Source organism: Alternaria triticimaculans, assembly GCF_023758025.1.
Source record: "Alternaria triticimaculans strain BMP 0046 chromosome Unknown scaffold_3, whole genome shotgun sequence".
NCBI lineage: Eukaryota > Fungi > Ascomycota > Dothideomycetes > Pleosporales > Pleosporaceae > Alternaria > Alternaria triticimaculans.
In genome coordinates, this window is record NW_026055960.1 from 693386 (window position 1) to 713292 (window position 19907).

Consider the following 19907-nt stretch of genomic DNA (forward strand, 5'->3'; position numbering starts at 1 on the left):
GAGTGACTGTGGTTTCTTGGGGGCCAAAACCAGCTGATTTGAGATTATCAGGACTAGTTTCTAAGAAAGGCTCGAGGCTTGTCTGGAAGCGCATCCTCCAGCAGCTTGTTCTCAGCGTGTTTGGTCCATTCAAAATACTCGGCGCATATCGTTACCCGTAATGTCTCGGGTTTGCATGTACGTGCGACGCGAGAAGGTACCGTGCCACACGCGTGCAGCGGCCAATACCGTACTGGTTCACCCCCACCATCGAACGCGAGCAATCTCATGACTTCTCTCCACTTTCGCTATAATCGCACATATCACTACTGTTTGACCCAGGAGGTAAACATCCATGTTTGACTCGTTGAACTATATTCACACGACACCAAATTCGCCATTCCTGTTTGACCTCCCAGCATGATCAGTGGCAGGTACCACGAAGTGCTTGAACGGCTCGGAAAGGCGGAACCATCAACAGTGGACGAGTGCAAAGCTGTATTGGAGCGCATTCGTGTCAACAAAGGCCACATCGACGAGGATTACCGACTGGATTTGGAGAAGCTTTCCCACGGACATCGCGACCGGACATTGTATGTTTTTGCAAAACAGCGCAAGCTTGAGGCAGCTTTCACCAAAAGGTGCGTGTTGCAGGTCAAACCATACTCACATTTTAACAACTGATGCAGCATCTCCCAGCAGCTTTACTCGTCCAAGTATCGTTTCTTGTACGAACTTGTTCAGAATGCTGACGATTCGCTGTACAACGAGGCGCACAGCGCATCGGTACTACCCTTTCTCCGATTCAAGATCGCGCCAGATGCTTTCATTGTGGAAACAAATGAAGATGGCTTCAGACTAGCCAACGTTGAGGCAGTGTGTGCGACTGGGGAAAGCTCGAAGAAATCGTCAGCTACAGACGATCACATCGGAGAGAAAGGCTTCGGATTCAAGTCTGTGTTCTCCATTGCAGAGGACGTGCACGTTCAATCTGGACTTTGGTCATTTCGGTTTCAACATCGGCGCGGGGACGACGGTCTTGGTATGGTGACGCCTCTGGACGCCGAGCCAGTCACTCTCTCTGAGGATGTGACTACAAGAATAACTTTGCGCCTCGCGAGGGATGCAACTGCAGAGTACCAGGGCTTACTCAATGCTGTCGCAAGCATGCCTGATACAACACTCTTCTTCTTGCAGAGACTACGCAGGTTCCGTATTCATGTCACAGACCCAGACCTGGACGACAAAGAAGTGACAACCACTTTCGAGAGAATCGCACTTGAATCTCCCCCAAGTCGCGTTCTTATCAGGCGCCAGGAAGAGTTCAACGATGAAATCACGGTTGACGAAAGCTTGTATCGTTGTTTCACTCACGTCGTCGAGAATATGCCAGCACACGAATACCGGGAGGGTCGCGGATCAGCGCGCGTCGAGCTGGCCTTTCCAGTTGACTCCACAACACAGCAGCCAAAGCTTAGCGAATCCGGGCATCATGTTTTCGCTTATTTACCATTGCAGCGTTTGCAACAAGTTCAGGTAAGATCATCTCATGTGAAGAAGAAGTATACTAATCCATTCCGTAAGTTCCTCATCCAATCAGACTTTGTCACCTCTGCAAGCCGAGAAAGTGTCGTTGATTGTACGTGGAATGAATTTATATTCCATGGTGTGGCGAAGACGTTCGCGATGGCTGTTGAAGAGTTCACGAAAGACGGTGATCCCCTGGGGTATTCTTGGCTCGACTACCTACCTACCGGACTAAGCGACGATCGATGGAAACCAATGCGTCAACTGATTACAAAAGAGCTCGCAGAGAAAACCATCCTGCAGACTTGGCGACAGCGACGTCTTAGAAGACCAGGAGAACTACGTTTACTACAGGACAACATGCTCCATGGCGGCAAACCGATCTTGGAGGCCATATTGGATGATGTCGACCTTGCCCCTGATTACATCCCTAAATACGTCTCTGAAGTTTTCTCCCTTGGGGTACGTCAGGCAGGTCTACCTCGCATGATGAAACGGCTAGAGACTGATGTCCTGACCGTCGCTTCGAGATTGAAAGCCACGGAACCGCAAGATGCATGGCACGTTGCATTTGCATCCTTGTTTTTACAGGCATGGTCGATCAAAGCCCCCGATGTTGGTGTCCAAAATAGACTGAGGAAACTGGCTATAATACCTCTGCAGAATCGTCGGCAGTGGACAGGCGCACCAGGGCAAAGCAGCGGTGGGAGTTTGGATCATATCTACTTCTCTGATGTCGACGGCATTCATATTCCCATCTCGATAGGATTGAATCTCCTCGATACACACGCGTCTTCGAATCCGACGCGAAAAGCCTTTTACACAGCACTCGGTGTCGAGGAGTGTTCGCATGAGTTGGTTGTGGGCAGGATCAAGCAGATACATGGCCGCGCCAACAAAGCTCCTGCTGATATACCGTCCCATCTTCGATACCTTTTCTGCGCGAATGAGGAAGCTTCGCTGCTCAAACAATGGATCTGGGTGCCGACAACAAGCGGGCATGTGAGAGACTCTGCAACGTTATACTTCCCGTCAGAAGAAGCCCATCATCTCCATCAAGCTCTTGCTGGAATTCATCCCTCGAGATATCAGGGAATCTTGGAATTTGTTGACAAGTCTCTAGTCGACTGGGAAGAAAACTCTGCGAAGGACCAGCGTGATGCGTGGGAAAAGTGGTTGGAGCAGGCGACAGGTGCCCGATACTATCCGCCTCTCGTGTACGAAAATGCAAAGACGTCTTTGCAAGAGCTTTCCCCAGCTTTAAGGGCACTCTCCAAGTGGAAATGTAATGCATTTCTAGACATGCTCAGACAGCATTGGCACGATTACCAAAAGGACGTCTCACGCATCGAAGCCCAGCTCAGGAACCTAGAAGTACGATGCGCCGTTATAGCTGGTGAGCCTTGGCAAGACGAGGCTCTTCAAGACACATACCTACCTACGGTCGACGTCATTGATCAGGTGCTGACTCTTGGTCTAACCTTGGGCACGTTTTCAATACTCGCTATACCTGATTTTCGCCGGACGTCGGACAAGCTTGACAAAGATGGCCGTGTAAAGTGGCGATTTTTGGAAGAATTTGGCGTACGTAGCGAGGTAGATCTCGAGTTCTACGAGCGCGCTCTTCAGGGTATCAGGTCAGTGGCTCAAGATCCTGATTTGGGAATTCTGGAGAGGATATATGCTGGCCTAGCGAAGTTCGCTACGGCAGACGATCACGACGATCTTTGGTACGTTCTATTCATCCCACGCTCTTCAACCCAGTCACAAGGCTCATTAAATTAGCGAACTCTTCTCCCAAGAGCTGCTCTGGATACCCAGCAGTAGAAGCTGGGTAGACAAATCCTCATGCGTCTGGCAAGGCCCAGCCTTTTTGCGATACAAGAGCGTGTTGCACTCGCACTATGGGCATATTCCTGCACTGTCTAGATTCTTTCAAGGAACTCTAGATGTACCAGATGCTGTCCCCGAGGATGTCTTGGAAGAGCTGATCAAACGACGGCAAGCTGCCGATCTCACAACCACCCTTTCCGTTGCAGGAGACATCTATTCATACATCCGTGATAATACAGTCCGTGACGAGGAGGGGCAGATACTGAGGTGAGTTATTCTTGTTTAATCCCCCCGCGTGATTTTCAATTCTGTGCAGCTTTGGATCGAACATACGATGTCTACATCGTTACCCGAGACTGAGCTCAGTATTGGAAAGCTTCAATACATGTTAGCAGCACCATCGAAAACACTTCTTAGCCGCGTTATTTGGTTCATCCTTGTATGTGCTAACAACCTTTAGGACGCAGTTCCAGCAAGACGATTTGATCTTGGGCACGAATAACACCTGGCACACCCTGGAGACGTGTGTGTGGCACAGCCGTTTCTTGCTTTCCGGATACGAAGACCTTAGCTCCATCTACCCACAATTGGAAACCTTCTTCGTGAAGCATCTCAAAGTCAAGAAAGTCACACCGACTATGGTTATCAAGGAGATATCGAAAATGGTCAGGAACAAATCGCCCGACTACGATAATATCCGAAAGCGGCTCGTCGACGTCAGCAGGATGCTGACTACTACCAAGCTGGATAAGGCAACTAAAGATGCGCTATCCGATCTTGCGGCAAGCAAGTTCCTGCCCAAAAGACTTGCCAATGGCGGTACAGTCCTCCTTAGCCGTCACGATGCCTACGCTATCCGGGACCATACTCGATATGGCAGCGCCTTTGAGGAGCATGACATCTTAGTCGACTTCTCCGTTGAGGAGGTTCAAATTATGAACGTCATGTTCACGCATACCGGTATCAAGAGGTATTATCTCTCGTCTTTGGTGGTCGAGAAGTCCACGGTCGAGGAAGATAGTGAGGAAGACGATGCCCTTACGCAAAAACTGCAAGTGAAAGCGTACGCTCTATATTGGTGAGTCTTTCCTCATATGAAAGCCACTCTGTGCGATCATTCAAGCTGACTCTACACAGCTGTGCTGCGAAGTACAAGAGTGTGAAAGCTCTCCATGGAGATCACTCACTTTTCGACACTTTGTCAGCGGTTCGGATCTCCAGAGGCGATCTCGCGACCCACCTGGTCATCGACAACAAAGACCCAGACCTTCATCTTAGTGTTCGAAGCGAGCGATCATTCATACACCATGAGATAACGGCAGACGGTCTAAGAATCTACGTACCCAAAGGCCCGAAGCAACGTCAATCTTCCTATCGATCACAGCTTCCGAAACTGCTTGCAGACATCATGGAAGTCGACGACAGCGCACGTCATGACATCTCTGTCATCATTGGTAGCGACCTTCGAGCCTTAGACGACATCCTGATCGAGCTCGATATATCGTGCGTGTCGTGGATCACAAAGCCAGTCTTGAATCTACCGGACGATGAAGATGAGGATGGGGATGAGGATGAGGATGATTCATCGTCGCCGTTTGAGCCGCGACACGTGCACAATGCTGAAAATACAAGCACGCGAAGACGCTCTTCTCAAGTCTCAGCAAATGGGTCTGTGAACTCATCCGATTCAACCTTCGTCGAAGATGTGACAGCTAGCTCCAGACATGCGGCCTACAGTCCCAAAGCAAGTCGCAGCTTAGATCAGGAGCGTATTAACCGCCTTCACGGAGCTCTAGGTGAAGCATTTGTAAGTCGCCGCTTCGAGTGACTCCGTGTCCGCTTACTGACAGTTGCAGGTTTTTGAAACGCTCGCCGCTCTCAATTTGACCGACTTCACGCTCGACAATTGGCGCAGTACGATTCGCGGAGAGCTCTCACGCTATCCGAAATACGCCGGCATTGCCAACTGGCAGGGTCGCGAAACAGCGGATATCGTCTACACGGATCGCGATGGTACGCTGACGCAGTGGTTGAAGGGGAGATGCACAGGTGGCTATCCTGCTAGTAGTACTGAGCGTGACTTCGCGAAGCACCCGATCGAATACTACTTCGAAGTCAAGAGCACAACAAGTGCTTGTGAGACGAGGTTCTTCCTGAGTGCCGGACAGTACAAACTCGTAAGTTGTCTAGACTTCCTTGACAAATATGTGGGATGAATTTCGTGGGCGCATGACTGACACAACAAGCAGATGCATGAGATGGCTGTTCAAAGAGACCAGGAGGCAACCAGAATGTATGTCATTATGCGAGTGTCTTATCTTTTGTCGGACGACAAAGGATTGAAGATCTACGTTGATCCTGTGCGACTGAAAGGAACATATGTTGATTTCGAAGCGGAAGGTTGGGTTGGACAGACTCTATGATGTGCTGTATGCTAGCAGAGACACTCGCTCGGTGTGACAGATGAGTTCTCGCATGCGATGCCGTTACAGCCGTGTAGCAAGATCTCAAGCACCGTAGCTCTGGGAAACCATGCATAGCGCATCTCTCTTCCCAAGCGCAGTTTCTACGGCGAAGCTTTAGTTTGTGGGGAAGCCCGTAGATCATTAGTTCACGCGTGCTGACGTCACCCACTTGGCGTGTAAATCTCGACCAGAGCGGATGTGACGGAGGCCTCACCTCCACTAATTCTGGACCACAGCGCGAGAACATTTGAAAAGGGCCGTGATATCCACGCGACTCCTACCATTCTGTGTGCGTCTCGGCATCAAGCTTTACATCGCCTTCTTGACGTGCCGATTACCCGCAACTGCTCATACCGTTCCTGACGCGGCCTCAAGCCTGGATGTCATTGTGCATGCGGCGAACCAAGTTTTCAACAAATGGTCATCCGTCTATGCGGTAGTCAGGGACTTTACACTGGCTCAGTAAGTGCTTTCGCGTCGTTCAGAGCCAAGAATCCAAGCAAGCGCCTCCGAACCGGGACTTACCAGACGCTAAGAGCCCCAGACTCCGATGGCTGGGCATGTAGACCTTCTAGAAGGCTACTAAACTTACGAGGAGCTTATTTTCACGCCAGGACGCAGCCAGCCATAACCTCAGGAGCGCTTCCGACGTGTCTTTGGTATTGACACGGCTGACCTTCCATGCTACTCACAGCTGTGCCGAAATAGCCTTCTCGTCATCCACCAGCATCTATCGTTTCGTGGATGTTGATGGTGAACATGCATCTCGCCACGAGATCTTGGTCCGATGAATATGCTAGCATATGACGACCGAATTCGAGGATGGCGTGTGCATGTTCGGTATACCAATTGTGACGCTACTCTAGATGTACCTCTCGCAGTATATATATTGATCTCCTCTCCCTTCATTAATACTGTCATCTCAAAGCCGTTCAAGACATTAATTCTTCTACGGTTGACACGAAATAACACTTCAATCGCTTCCCGACACCTACACGTCCTAATCCAAAATGGCTCCCCGTGCTGTGCACTTCATCCGCCACGCCGAAGGCTACCACAACGCAGAACACAACGAGAAGATCCCGGACCCCGACCTCACACCGAAAGGCAAACAGCAATGCAAAAACCTTTCGGAAACGTTTCCATTCTTCGACCGCATCGACCTAGTCTGCGCAAGCCCCATCCGCCGCACAATCCAAACAGCACTCATCAGCATGGAGCCGTGGCTGCAATCCGGAAAGCGCAACATCCTCGCTCTTCCACTAGCTCAAGAAGCTACATCTGAGCCCGCCAACACACCAAGCGATGTAAAGCGGCTTCAAAAGGAATTTGGCGACGTCTGCGACTTCCACAGGTGCCTGGACACGTACACCGACTTCAACACCAAAGAGGGCAAATGGGCACCAGACGGTGGCTCACTAAAGGCGCGTGCCTTGGAGCTCCGCCGCTTCTTGCGAGACCGCGACGAGGAGGAGATCGTTGTGGTATCGCATGGCGACTTCCTGCATTACGTATCTGGGGATCTAGATGAGAACGATTGTCAGGCACATGGAGATTGGCAGAACACGGAAATGAGGAGTTATCGCTTCTTTCCGGTTGATCATGAGGATGCGCTGCTGCAGGAGACGGATGAGAGTGTCAAGTTGAGGGATGCGAGTGCGCCTGGGCAGGCGATGGGATCGGCTAAGGAGGGCACGCCGTGAGATGCGATTTGGTGAGCGACAGTGATGCGATCGTGCAGTTTAGCGAGCTATATCTGGAATGAAATCTATTTTGAAAAGATGCGTCTCATTAACAAAATCACGTTGAGATGGCAAGAGTGAATGATGGGTGTCGAACTGCTGATGCTGAGAAGGACGGATGTTTGTTCCATGCGCAGCTGCCCCACAGCGCGGAGACGGCGAAACTTGCTACTTCCAGCGGCGCTAGCCCCGGGGGTGCCTTCCACGAACGCGTGCCATCGCGGTCTTGCAACATCACCTTTCTACTGCTTCTGGCGTCCTGATAATATAAGATGGGGTTACTCTCCACGAATACCGTATTGCGCCTTCTACATGTTCCCCAACATAGCCGACATCCTCGACTCCGCACCCATTACGCCCCTCACCTTCGCACCAGGAACTCCTGCATCGGAGACAATGGCTAGCGACACGATCACACACATAGTGCTCTTTAAATACCGCCAAGATATATCATGGACGGATCTAGAGAAGCACTTCAAGTCGTTCATGGCCCTACAACACAAGTCGCTGAATCCTAACACCAGCAAGCCGCTCATACAGTCGCTGAAAGCCGGCAAGAACAGATCGTGGGAACCTTTCTCTAAAGGCATGACACATGGTTTTGTGCTTGAGTTTGCGAACCAGGAAGATTTGGACTATTATCTCACCACCGAGCCGGTTCACAAGGCCTTCTCTAAAGCCGCGAAGCCGCTGATCGAGGATAGCCTGGTCGTCGATATCAAAGACGGGGTGCTGTTCGGCTCTGCGGCTGAACATCCACCGGCGAAAGGAGATGGGGTCAGGAAGGGTAATTGCCATTGCGAGAGTGTAAAATGGACCGCGAAGCTCGAAAATGCTGAGCACGTGCTTTGTCATTGCTCAACATGCCAGAAGCTTGGTGGTGGACCGTACTCGTGCAATCAGATTATACCGAAAGAGGAACTGCAGATCGTCTCCGGCGAGGAAAACATCAGGCAGTATCGGTATAAAGGTGCTAGTGGTATGTTCACTTTATGCCGGTGAAGGAGGAAAGGCTGACTGGGTGCAGGCAAGTTCGTGCGATGCTACTTTTGCAAAGTTTGCACGAGCCATATTTATCATCATGAAGATGTTATGCCGGACAAGATCATCGTGCGCACTTTGTTACTGGAAGGTGGTGAGGACATGCCAGCCACAGCCGAGATCTTTGGCGAGGGAAGGCTGGCATGGGTACAAGAGCTCTCAAAACAAATTTAAGCGCGAGTTCTGGAGATGCAAGGAACGTGATGATTCGGAAAGGGATACAAGCGTGGTGGCCAAGGATGCTGCCTAATGTGGCACAGCTACTTCATCATTCAAAACGAACAACCTCTCACTACTCGATATCTAATTGGAATCCCGAGTGCGAAACGCATCTTTGACGGTGAATCGTTGATCTCGCCACTGGATGGAGTCGCAGCGACATGTCTCATCTACTCGATCTACCAACAGAGCTCCTCATCGAGATCTTGTCTTCTTGCTCTTGCGCCGACATAAAGAGACTATGCGAGACACGCCGCTCGCTATACGACGTTGGTGTACGTGAGCATTCCTCAACTTTCGCATAGCGACTGACGACGAGTAGATGCCAGAGTTGTACCGCAACATTGACTTGAGCTCACATAATGCTCCCATCGACTGCACGCCTGTTTATGACGGGCTTCATCGGGTGCCACCCGATTTTACCTGCAGACGATGGGGACGCCTCGACTTGGACGTATTTGAGAAGCAGCTGCAATTTACCCGAACTTTGCAGCACGATCCGGGGCTCGGTAAGCACGCGCATGTGCTACGCTGGACAGTCTTCAATTTATTTGAATGCGATGAGACGGCTTGGGAAGACGGAGAAGAAGAAAATTTGGAGCACGATTTCAAGCGCTTGACGGATGAATACCCAGGGTCGGAAGATCTGGATATTGACGGACATGGAAGCTATGGTACGCAGATACGTTATTTGAGGTGTTGATGCTGACTATGTTAGGCTCTCTTTGGCGCACGTTCCGTAGCCTTGATAACGTCTCCGAGATTGACCTTTGCTTCACGCAGTAGGTGTTTGGCTGTTTAGCAATGATTGTTTACTGACTTCTAAAGGTCATGCGATCCTCTACTACTGCCTTTGATATGCTTTCCTAAAGCTACTTCGGTACGCTTGAGTGGCTGGGTGCGACGCGACGTTGTCAATTGCTTCTTCCAGGAGTATGCCCACCAACTCAAAGCACTTGAGTTACACAACCTGTTCCAGTCTGACGAGTTTGACCCGCCTTATCCAATGTTTATTGCCGTCCACGACATGGTAGACTATATGCAGGAACACGAGGAAGATGAACGCACCGCCCTAGACGACCGGTACATGATGGGATTGCTAGATTCTTACGTTGGGAATTTTACTGCTCTCACTTCTTTGCGTATTGCTACCATTGGCAATTCCTTTACGAATGTTTGGTACGATACAGAAGAGGGCAACCAACGATACTCTGAATGGGCGCGCTTCATGCAATCCGTTCGGCATACCCTACGTTCTCTCTCCTTCAAGCAGGGTTACAATCGAAATGAATACGACTCTCCAAGAGGCATTCGGCCACCGTGCCCGCATTATTCGTATCGGCCAATGGATCTCATGTTCCGACAATGGATCTTGCCCGTTCTATTGGAAGCTCCATGGCCTCATGTGAAGCAGATGGAGATCAGAGGCGTTGGAAGGCATGTGGAAAGTATGGTTTCGGATCATACACCGACAGAGCAGGAGTTAGTCGAACCAGGTCTTCAGCTTGGTTTGATATCGCAACAGTCACGGGATGGTCGTGCGGAAATCAGGAAAAACTTCGCACGTATGGCTTTTCCGTATGAGAAGAGAGAAGTGCTATTAAAGCTACTGCCTGAAGGTGCCAGACTCATCGTCGAAGAAGAGCAGGAAAGAGATTACGAAGAGCTGCACTGAATTATTGAGAGCCTCGAGTGCATTCTTGCAGTGGGGTGGTCGGAAACAGTTTCTAGGATATAGGGGGCTTGCAAGTTCAATACCAAAAAATGATGAGCCGTAAGTCAAACAGTTATATCGCCAATGGTGTCACGAAAGACCAGGTGCTCCACAATATCCTCACCTACAGCGCGCGGCTAAACTCCCACATAATGTGGGGCCTCAACCCCATTGGGCCATACTGAACCAAATCCTCCCTCGGTCTACTCACCCAGAGACCGCAAGGATGCGCAAACACGTTAAATACCCGCGACATTGGAAATTCTGGTGGATGTTCCTCATTCGTGGAGTGAACAGTCACCGAAGGAGCGGGCCGTGGGTATCCGAGCCGCGGCTCCACTTCATATGTAGGTACGAGTAATGTGAATACAGCGAGCGGCATGCATGTTGTATAGAGCATGCAGCATCCCGAAATTTGCCTCCTGGATACTATCTGATGTGTGGATCTAGAATGAATCCTTCGGTTCGGTGTGGCGTGGGTTCCTGTTCATTTATCAAGATGGTCGACGAGGCTTGCCCGTGCAGCGCCCACACGTTCACTCTTTTTGACCAGCTATCCTTTCGATATGTCTGCACGCAGGTCTCTGATGTTTCTAGCTGCAAACGCTATCGGCGCTCTTGGAAGTCCGGTTGCTTTCCGCGAGGTCGCACCTGCCGCCGCTATAGTCTCCACGGACTCGCCTGCCGGAGTCGCGTTGTTTCCGAACGAGGCAGTCCAATTGACCAACGACGTCCTGGATGCGGCTGCTCGCCAGATAAGTGAGGTTGAAGTGGTTTCACTTTTTGGCTTCGACAATGAGGAGAAGACGACGCATGGGATCAGCAGCGGTCAATGCAAAGTCTTTCCAGGCGATTCCGACTATCCGGAAGAAAGCGTATGGTCTACCTTCGACAACCTGCTGGGAGGAGCGCTCATCAAGACGACTCCCATCGCTGCACCATGCTACAAGGACTCGGCCTGGAATGACTATGACGAGGCGAAATGCGCAGACATCTCAGCCAGATTCACCACCTCTGATCTCCACACAAGCGACCCGACCTCAATGATGTGGCCGCTCTTCCAGGGCCGCACGTGCATGCCTACCGACGACCCCAGTGGCACCTGTTCGCTAGGTGGCTATGCATCTTACTCGATCAATGTCGAGAATGTTGCTCAGGTGCAGCTTGGTGTCAACTTTGCTCGCAACATGAACCTCAGGTTGACTGTCAAGAATACTGGGCACGACTATATTGGAAAGTCGTCTGGCGCGGGGGCTCTCAATATTTGGACACACAATCTCAAGGACATCCAGTTCATTGAGAAGTACGATTCGGATGAGTACAGCGGCCCGGCGTTCAAGGCTGGTGCTGGTGTCCAAGGGTTTGAGATCCTGGAAGCTGCCCGCGATCACGACGTGACGGTCATGGCTGGTATCTGTGAAGTAAGTCATCGTGGTACACTGTATGTCGGAGGCGCAACTACTAACCCTAGACGTAGACTGTTGGATGGAGTGGTGGTTATGTCACCGGAGGTGGCCACTCACCTCTCGCATCTATCTACGGCATGGCTGCTGACCAAGTTCTCGCCTTTGAAGTCGTCACCGCTGACGGGCGCTTCGTAACTGCCTCTGACTCCCAAAACTCCGATCTCTTCTGGGCCCTTCGCGGAGGAGGCGGTGGAACGTTTGGTGTTGTGACTTCGGTCATCGCCAAAGCCCATCCGAGAATACATGTTACCAAGTCTGTCTTCTCTTTCCAGGCCCCAGTCAACGACTCTGCCAACTTCTGGAAGGGCATCAATGCTTACATGAAGCGATTCCCCGAGTACACCAACGCTGGCACGTATTCTTACTTCTGGATCTGGAACTACGGTACGACGCTCGACTTCCAGATGACACCCTTCTTTGCGCCAAACCACACTATTGAGTCCTTCAATGCGCTTACGAAGGACTTCTTCGCCGACCTCAAGTCTTTCAACATCTCGGTAACCCCCAACACGACCTACCACAACGACTTTTACTCTGCCAACAAAGGCTCATGGGGCGCGGATACACTCGGTGTGACCACCATTCGTCAAGCTACCCGTCTCTTCCCCAAGAGCCTTTGGGTAACCGAAGAGAAATTCAACTCTTTCTACACCACCATCAAGGACACAGTGATGAACGGTCATACGGTCGGCGGTTACCACATGGCTCCGGGTAACCCTTTCAAGGTTGACAATGCTGTCAATGAAGCGTGGCGCAACACCCAGTCTTTCTTGATAACCGCAAACATGGTTCCAGAGAACGCAACACCGGCTCAATTGAAGGAAGCATCCGACTACCTTACGTACGACATCATGGACTCGTGGCGTGCAGTCGCTCCGGCGTCCGAGTGTGGCGGCGTCTATCTCAACGAGGCAGATATCCAAGAGCCAAACTGGCAAACCGAATTCTATGGCGTGAAGAACTACCCCAAGCTACTCGCGATCAAGAAGAAGTGGGACCCGAAGGGCGTCTTCTACGCAACCACAGCCGTTGGCAGCGAGGACTGGGAAATCAGGGATGGCGAGCAGGGGACTCAAACTCAGAACGGACGATTATGCCGTGTCTAATTTCGCGGCTTGTCGTGTTTCGGCGTGATTATGGATAGTGCTGCGCTTTCATGTTGTATACACATACACCCCCCGGTTCAAGTGCCTAGCGTCCGTTTCAGTCAGCGAATGAGCAGCCCTGGAGAGTGGGAAAACTTATTGAAAAGCAATGGCCAGCGAAGATTCTGGAATCATCATGCGCTGTGACCGAAATGCGCTGCTTTCTTTTGGGGTTATGCTTACGTTCCAACGAGTCACGGCCGATTTACTCGTGGTGTTCCGTCTTGATGCTCAAAAGGTGTGAGAGACTCTTTCGGCGTCACACGTCGTCAAGTCTGAATAGTGAAGATATCTGAATGACATTGTACTGCGCATTCAAGGCAAGAAACAGATTGTTGATTTGAGGCATCTTGCAGGCCCGCTGTTGATGGTGTTGATACTCGGCCCCTGAGAACGCGTTCGTGCTTTCCCCGCCCACTAGCGCAAAACACAGACGCGTCGCAACAAGACGTCATAAGGATGGGGTGATCGCAATGCCGCCCTTTCTCATTTATATCTACGATTTCCCTCTTGGACCGCGTTTTTGCCAATTTACTGGCCGTTGTATATTGTTGTTGGAATACAATCACATCAGCGCCTCATACAAGGAAAAACCTAAACAGGTCTGCAGACTACGTCAAGATAAGTATATGCAAAGTAGGTGTGTTAACATTGATGTAGACCCTAGGGTATTTACTTTTTTCCAAGGTTGACGTGTTAGCATCGCGCAGTTTCAATATGGCGTACATGAACCCATACCCGATGCCGACTTTGGAGAACCAAACTCCGTCCTACCCGCCGATGTCGAATCAATCTATGTCGAACCAACCTATATCACACCAGCCTACATCACACCAGCCTATGCCGCACCCGCCTATGTCGCACCCGCATATGTCACACCCGCCTATGTCGAACCCGCCTATGTCGTACCCGCCTCCTATGCCGCACACGATTATCTCGAATGCGCCTATTCCAAACCCGGCTGTGTTAAACCCGACTACCTCGAACCCAACTATGCCTAACCCGAGCATGCACATCATCGATGATGAAGAATCAGATTTTGAGTTTGAGAACAGGCCTGTGACGGAGAGTTGCGATGTCTTACGGTATGCGATTTTTCATTTAGTAACAATGCGCGCGTTGCGTGTTTCTACGCCGCCATGAACATCTCCGATTCTCCATGATTTGCGTATAGTGTCTGACTTGTACGCAGGCGTAAGATACGCACCTTGATCGACAATGGCGAGATGAAAGTGGGCGAGTTTCAAAAGGCCGTTGGCATCACCCCCAATGCGTACTCGCGATTCATGAGCCAGCATGGGAAGGACAAGGGAGTTGAGTCTTCTGTATATCCGGCAGCGTACGCGTTCTTCCAGCAGCGCGAGATAGCGGGCATCAAGACGACTGCGAATAAGAAAGCGAAGAAGAATGAAGGAGGTGCGGCAAAGGACAGCGTGCCTAGTGTCGATGATGTTGAGCTGGATTTCGAGAAAGAAGACAAAGTACCAGTATACGGTAAGCTTTCGCACCACCATGACGGAAGAGATGTGAAGACTGACACGCTCATAGATACATGCGACGACGTCCGCCATAAGATCAACGCACACCTCAAGAAACCCAGCGTAACTCAGGCTGCATTCCTTCGCGCAGCCTCAGCGTCCTTCCACAACCCATCCAAGACCCTCAACGCGCGCCAACTCTCTGCTTTTCGCAGCAAGAAAGGGGCGTTGAACGGCAACACATTCGGCATCTATTATGGTTCGTACGTCTATTTTGAGAAGCTACGCATCAAAGAAGGAAAGCCCAAGAGCAAGAAGAGGCAGGAGATGGAGGAGATACATGCCAAGGATGGCGGAATCGACACAAAACATATGCAGGACCGACTTACTACCCTGGAGGGTGACCACTGGCATCATGATGCTTATGGGAGGACGATTCTCAATGGGGAGATTCTTGAGTAGAGGTTGGGCGAGTGCTCTTTGCCTTGTAATATAAGTGTTCGATATGTCGTGGTAATAGAGTGGTATGTACAAGTGACGTCCAATGTGTGTGGATATCTGATGGACCCAACGCCATAAACGCCGATGCTCGATTGTGTGAAGCCGCCGAAGTAATGTAAAGCGCTCATAGTGTGGCTGCTGCCTCAACAGCTCCAGCCAGCTTGAACGTCTTCGGACTCGAAAAGACGATCTCGACGGGGTATTTCCATTCCATAAACTTGGCCCATCCTGCGAAGCTGTTAGCTACCTGCCATCTATCCGGTCATCTAACCTTGAAGATGACGTACCCCAGTATGCGGCCTTTCTGCCAAAGTATTTCCCCAGATATGGCACCATGACCATTGTCAACAGCAGCTCCAACTGTTGCAGCGACTCTTTCCACTCCCTATCCGCATCTGACATGTATTCTTCCTCATCGGCTGAGGAGCTTGTTGCCGAAGATGGTAACGAATCGATCTCGTCGTTGGAGGATGGCTCGATGAAGCTCTCGCTATTGCTCAGGGACATGGCGGCGGTGGTGTGGGGTCGTTGACAGGAGAGGGTGGTGGATGTATGACTGAATCGGCGGACTACCGTAGCAGCATTGGCGATAGTGACGGGATCGCGACGGCTGTGGTAGAGGCGCGTTCGGTGAATGGTGTCGGAGCGCTCCAGCCAATGAGCGGAGGTGGGGCTTAGCGGCAGTCAGCACGTGACGCAAATCTTGGCACTCAGCGTTCGACTCACACATGTGTTGCGGCGAACTTTAGGGTGACCGCCTGCCTAACTCTTCGACTCACCACGCCTACATATCACTACGTACTCCGAATCGATACCAGAACATTACCAGAATCCTCTGAACGTCGAAAACACGAGTGCAACCGCAATCATGGCTGATTCTGTACGTCACAGCCCCACGTTCGCTTTCGAAATATCCTGTGCCTTGAAAGTGGGCTTGCTGCATGCCAGCTTCCTAGCTGGGACTTATTTCTACTTCCCTACAGAGACCGACATACTAACGGACACCTACACAGGCCGATCTCCCTGACCGCAAACCCCGCAAGTCGGTCCAATTTTCCGAAGGTGCTACGATTGTCGACAGCAACGGCGACGTTACCGAATCACTAGAGATGAACGGCGACAAGGACTCCGCTGAGGGCCACGCTGCGAGTGCTGGTAAGATGGACCACACACTGGAAATACATCAGTCGCTGACAAGCGGGGCTACAGGCGACGACAAAGAGGTCGAGGAGGTCACCGACATGTTCGCTGATCTCGCAAAGAAGGTGAGGCGCAAGAAACATGCGCGATTATCAACATGTTGCTGACAAGATACAGAAGAAGAAGAAGTCCTCCAAGAAGAAGGAAGGCGAGGAAGAGGATGGCGCAGAGGGCGACTTCGCCGCGCTGAAGAAGAAGAAGAAGTCCAGCAAGAAGAAGGTCGAGGACGACTTCGAGGCCAAGCTCGCTGCCGCCGGCGGCGACAAGCCCGAAGGCGAGGAGGAGGTCGCTGCTCCTGAACCCGAAGTACAAGAAGGCGACATGATGAAGGGCACCGGCATCTGGGAACACAACTCGACGACCCCCATCTCGTACAACCTCCTCCTGAACCGCTTCTTCACGCTCCTCCACGCACAACATCCCGACCTCGCCAGCTCGGGCACAAAGAGCTACAAGATCCCGCCCCCACAGTGCATGCGCGAAGGAAACAAGAAGACCGTCTTTGCCAACCTTGCCGAGATTTGCAAGCGTATGAAGCGTTCCGACGAGCACGTTGCTCAGTTCCTGTTCGCTGAATTGGGTACGAGCGGTTCATTCGCCGATCAGAAGCGCCTGGTCATCAAGGGTCGTTTCCAGCAGAAGCAACTCGAGAACGTCCTCCGACGATACATTGTCGAATACGTTACCTGCAAGACCTGCCGTTCGCCCGACACCGACCTCTCCAAGGGTGAGAACCGTCTCAACTTCGTCACCTGCAACAGCTGCGGATCGAGACGTTCGGTACAGGCCATCAAGACTGGTTTCTCAGCCCAGATCGGAAAGAGGCGGAGAATGGTGGGTTAGAGGAATTGATGTTATGCGCTTTACGATGTTCAATGTTATGCATGGCTTGGGCTGGGGATTCTCGATCAGCGGGCGCTACGGCTGTTGCTGTCATGACGCTTTTCGGCGGTATGAACGGTCATGATGATTCAGAGCAATGTCTGTGAAAGTTTCATGTACGTTGAGATGAGTCAAAAGATACAGTCTAATAGACGTAGGAGAGAACTTTCTCAGTACGTGCGTAATATGTGATAGCTAATATACGCGCTGGGGAATAAGACGCAGACTAGCATGTGAGATATGGTGGGCGCTTAAGTTGGTCGCAAGTGGACCCTGATAGCTACGGTGCCTCCCGAAGCTCCCCTGCATCATGAGGACATGCGAACATGTTTGTTTCTGCCCAGCTCGAATGTCTTGGTCCAAAATAGCTGCACACGCATGAACGACTTTATGCTATTCTCTTACTCACCCGTGGCACAGGCTTGGCGCGTAGGCCAGAGCGAGGGAAGCGGGGCGCTGATTCGGCGGCTCGAGAGACCCCGCTAGCCAGCAGCTGCGCGCTGGAGGCTGAGCAGCTTGACCAAGGAGACACCAACGGGGCGCGCGGTTAAAACGTCTATACTGCTTATGGTGCTGATGCTTCCGTAGACTAATCTAATCCCTTCTCCGCTCCTCTCCTCTCTCCTACATTGCGCGTGGTTGCTGCTAACATCCCCTTACCTTGTTCTCTGAGACCCAACTGCAGTCGCGTCAACTCGTCGCCTTAGGATCGCAAGCTTGAATATGTCAGGATACCAGGGAACTCCGCCACCGGGCGGAAACTACTACCCTCGTGAGTCGCATGGCGCAATGTATGTGAAGATAAACTGACGAGAAGTAGCACCGCCAGGTACATCTACACCATCTACATTCGTCCCGTCATATACCGAACGCTCCTTCTCCAGCCTTCCACACTACAACACCGCTCCTCCTGAACAGTCTCCTAACATATACCAGACCAACAGGGCCAGCAGCAGTACTATGCGCCTCCGCCAGGCGGCCAGTCCTACCCTCCACCACCCACATCCCCTCCCGCACACCAACAGCAGCAACAACACTATCCACCTCCGCCAGGTGGAAATGCCGCTCCACAACAACACTATGCGCCGCCTCCTGAGCAACAGCAATATGCGCCGCCCCCCGAACAACAGCACTTCCCGCCCCCAGGCCAAGCGCAATCGCCGCCCCCGCCTTTCCCGCAGCAGCAGCAGCAACAGCCGCCACAACAACAGCCACAGCAACCGATGAGCCCCGGCTTTGGTGGATTCCCTGGTGGAAGCCCGAGTGCGACACCGTCAGGGTACCCCGCCGAGAAGACTGGTCATCCAGGCATGGGCCACCAGTCGCAGATGAGCCAGCAGAGCATACCTCAGCAACCGCAATACGTGGGCGCGGGTGCGGCAGCACACACATCACCCGCTAGTGCTTCAGCAGACGACGTGGGGACTTTCAATGGAGGAAGCTACCGCGTGAGCCACAGGGACACGAACTCCATTCTCACCGTGCAGTTAGCCATTGGATGTCCTTTTACTGCTAAGCCTGGTAAGTCTTCCAATACAAGATCCGTACTTCGCTACTATAGGGAGTGAAAGATGCAAGAAACGAAAGACTGATACAACTCCCAGGCGCCATGATAGCAATGTCCCACACCATGACGCTAAAAGGCAACCTGAAGTTCTCCCTCAAGAAAGCCCTCATGGGCGGCGACATGTCCAAATCCACATACACGGGTCCCGGTGAACTTCTTCTCGCCCCTCCTTCCATCGGCGACATCACAATCATCAAGCTCGGGGGAAAGGAGACATGGTCGGTGGGCCGCGACGCGTTTCTGGCATGCACACAGGGTATTGTGACGGAGTATAAGAGTCAGGGAATTGGTAAAGCCATGTTCAGTGGTGAGGGACTGTTCGTGTATAAGATTAGTGGGACGGGTGTGCTTTGGGTGACGAGTTTTGGCGCGATTATCAGGAAGGATGTAAGTTTCCATTCATCCATCTCCATGCCAGATTGACCGAGTGCTAACGCGAGCGACTCTTCTAGCTCGCTGCTAACGAGAAATACATCATCGACAACGGTCACCTCGTTGCATGGAACTGCAAATACGTCCTCGAGCGTGTTGCTAGTGGTGGTATCATCAGTAACATGACGGCGGGTGAGGGCCTTGTATGCAAGTTCACTGGACCGGGCACTGTCTTCATGCAGACGAGGAATGCAGCGGCGTTTGGGCAGTGGTTGGCTGCGAATGCTGCTGCGCCGTAGGTCGCATGTCAAACACGATGTATGATGATATGGGATATTCGAGTTCAGTCACGAATCAGAACAGTTGATACCACCTACCTACCATCTCCTACAATCTAAAGCCACAGGACTAAACAAACCCCCCCAACCCACCCCTTTACTTCGGCGCCTCCAAATTCTGCACCCCCTCCACCCTCTGCACAACCCCAAACCTCTTCCTCCCCTGATCAAACACGGCATAAACCCCCTTCAACCACGTATCGCCCAGAATATCAAACTCGCTCTTGCCCCTCGACTGAATCCCACCATACTGCATCCCACCCCCACATTTCGCGAACCCAAAATCTTCCTTCTGGACTTCAAACACCTTGTCGCCGACCGCTAATGCTAACGTAGGTAAATCCGCGACTTTAGTCCCTAGGGGGGAAACCCACCCCTGGTGCGCTTTACCAAACACCGCACCAGGGATGGTACTGTATATCTTCTCACACAACGCAT

The 19907-nt window shown here is 51.7% G+C and overlaps 8 protein-coding genes across 8 annotated transcripts; 7 read left to right on the plus strand and 1 right to left on the minus strand.

Annotated features, from left to right (window-relative positions):
• Nucleotides 1-399: 399 nt before the first annotated feature.
• Nucleotides 400-5762, plus strand: J4E78_002904 (uncharacterized protein; the record flags this gene model as incomplete). The annotated part of the gene is made up of 9 exons (XM_049363548.1): nt 400-620; nt 669-1515; nt 1657-1968; nt 2098-3236; nt 3292-3606; nt 3800-4417; nt 4477-5146; nt 5196-5516; nt 5589-5762. The coding sequence occupies 9 exons, from the start codon at nt 400-402 to the stop codon at nt 5760-5762; spliced, it is 4617 nt and encodes a 1538-aa protein (XP_049224213.1).
• Nucleotides 5763-6814: 1052 nt separating this feature from the next.
• J4E78_002905 (uncharacterized protein) lies at nt 6815-7507 on the plus strand (the record flags this gene model as incomplete). Its single annotated transcript, XM_049363549.1, has 1 exon — nt 6815-7507. The coding sequence occupies one exon, from the start codon at nt 6815-6817 to the stop codon at nt 7505-7507; it is 693 nt and encodes a 230-aa protein (XP_049224214.1).
• Nucleotides 7508-7858: 351 nt separating this feature from the next.
• Nucleotides 7859-8761, plus strand: J4E78_002906 (uncharacterized protein; the record flags this gene model as incomplete). Its single annotated transcript, XM_049363550.1, has 2 exons — nt 7859-8525; nt 8634-8761. 2 exons carry the CDS (start codon nt 7859-7861, stop codon nt 8759-8761), a joined length of 795 nt encoding a protein of 264 aa, XP_049224215.1.
• Nucleotides 8762-10573: 1812 nt separating this feature from the next.
• J4E78_002907 (uncharacterized protein) lies at nt 10574-13092 on the plus strand (the record flags this gene model as incomplete). Its single annotated transcript, XM_049363551.1, has 3 exons — nt 10574-10580; nt 11118-11941; nt 11998-13092. The coding sequence occupies 3 exons, from the start codon at nt 10574-10576 to the stop codon at nt 13090-13092; spliced, it is 1926 nt and encodes a 641-aa protein (XP_049224216.1).
• Nucleotides 13093-14124: 1032 nt separating this feature from the next.
• J4E78_002908 (uncharacterized protein) lies at nt 14125-15071 on the plus strand (the record flags this gene model as incomplete). The annotated part of the gene is made up of 3 exons (XM_049363552.1): nt 14125-14216; nt 14324-14625; nt 14680-15071. The coding sequence occupies 3 exons, from the start codon at nt 14125-14127 to the stop codon at nt 15069-15071; spliced, it is 786 nt and encodes a 261-aa protein (XP_049224217.1).
• Nucleotides 15072-15234: 163 nt separating this feature from the next.
• Nucleotides 15235-15617, minus strand: J4E78_002909 (uncharacterized protein; the record flags this gene model as incomplete). Its single annotated transcript, XM_049363553.1, has 2 exons — nt 15235-15338; nt 15398-15617. 2 exons carry the CDS (start codon nt 15615-15617, stop codon nt 15235-15237), a joined length of 324 nt encoding a protein of 107 aa, XP_049224218.1.
• Nucleotides 15618-15978: 361 nt separating this feature from the next.
• J4E78_002910 (uncharacterized protein) lies at nt 15979-17153 on the plus strand (the record flags this gene model as incomplete). Its single annotated transcript, XM_049363554.1, has 4 exons — nt 15979-15990; nt 16124-16265; nt 16320-16375; nt 16428-17153. 4 exons carry the CDS (start codon nt 15979-15981, stop codon nt 17151-17153), a joined length of 936 nt encoding a protein of 311 aa, XP_049224219.1.
• Nucleotides 17154-17981: 828 nt separating this feature from the next.
• On the plus strand, nt 17982-19430 carry J4E78_002911 (uncharacterized protein; the record flags this gene model as incomplete). Its single annotated transcript, XM_049363555.1, has 4 exons — nt 17982-17987; nt 18137-18713; nt 18797-19146; nt 19212-19430. The coding sequence occupies 4 exons, from the start codon at nt 17982-17984 to the stop codon at nt 19428-19430; spliced, it is 1152 nt and encodes a 383-aa protein (XP_049224220.1).
• Nucleotides 19431-19907: the final 477 nt, after the last annotated feature.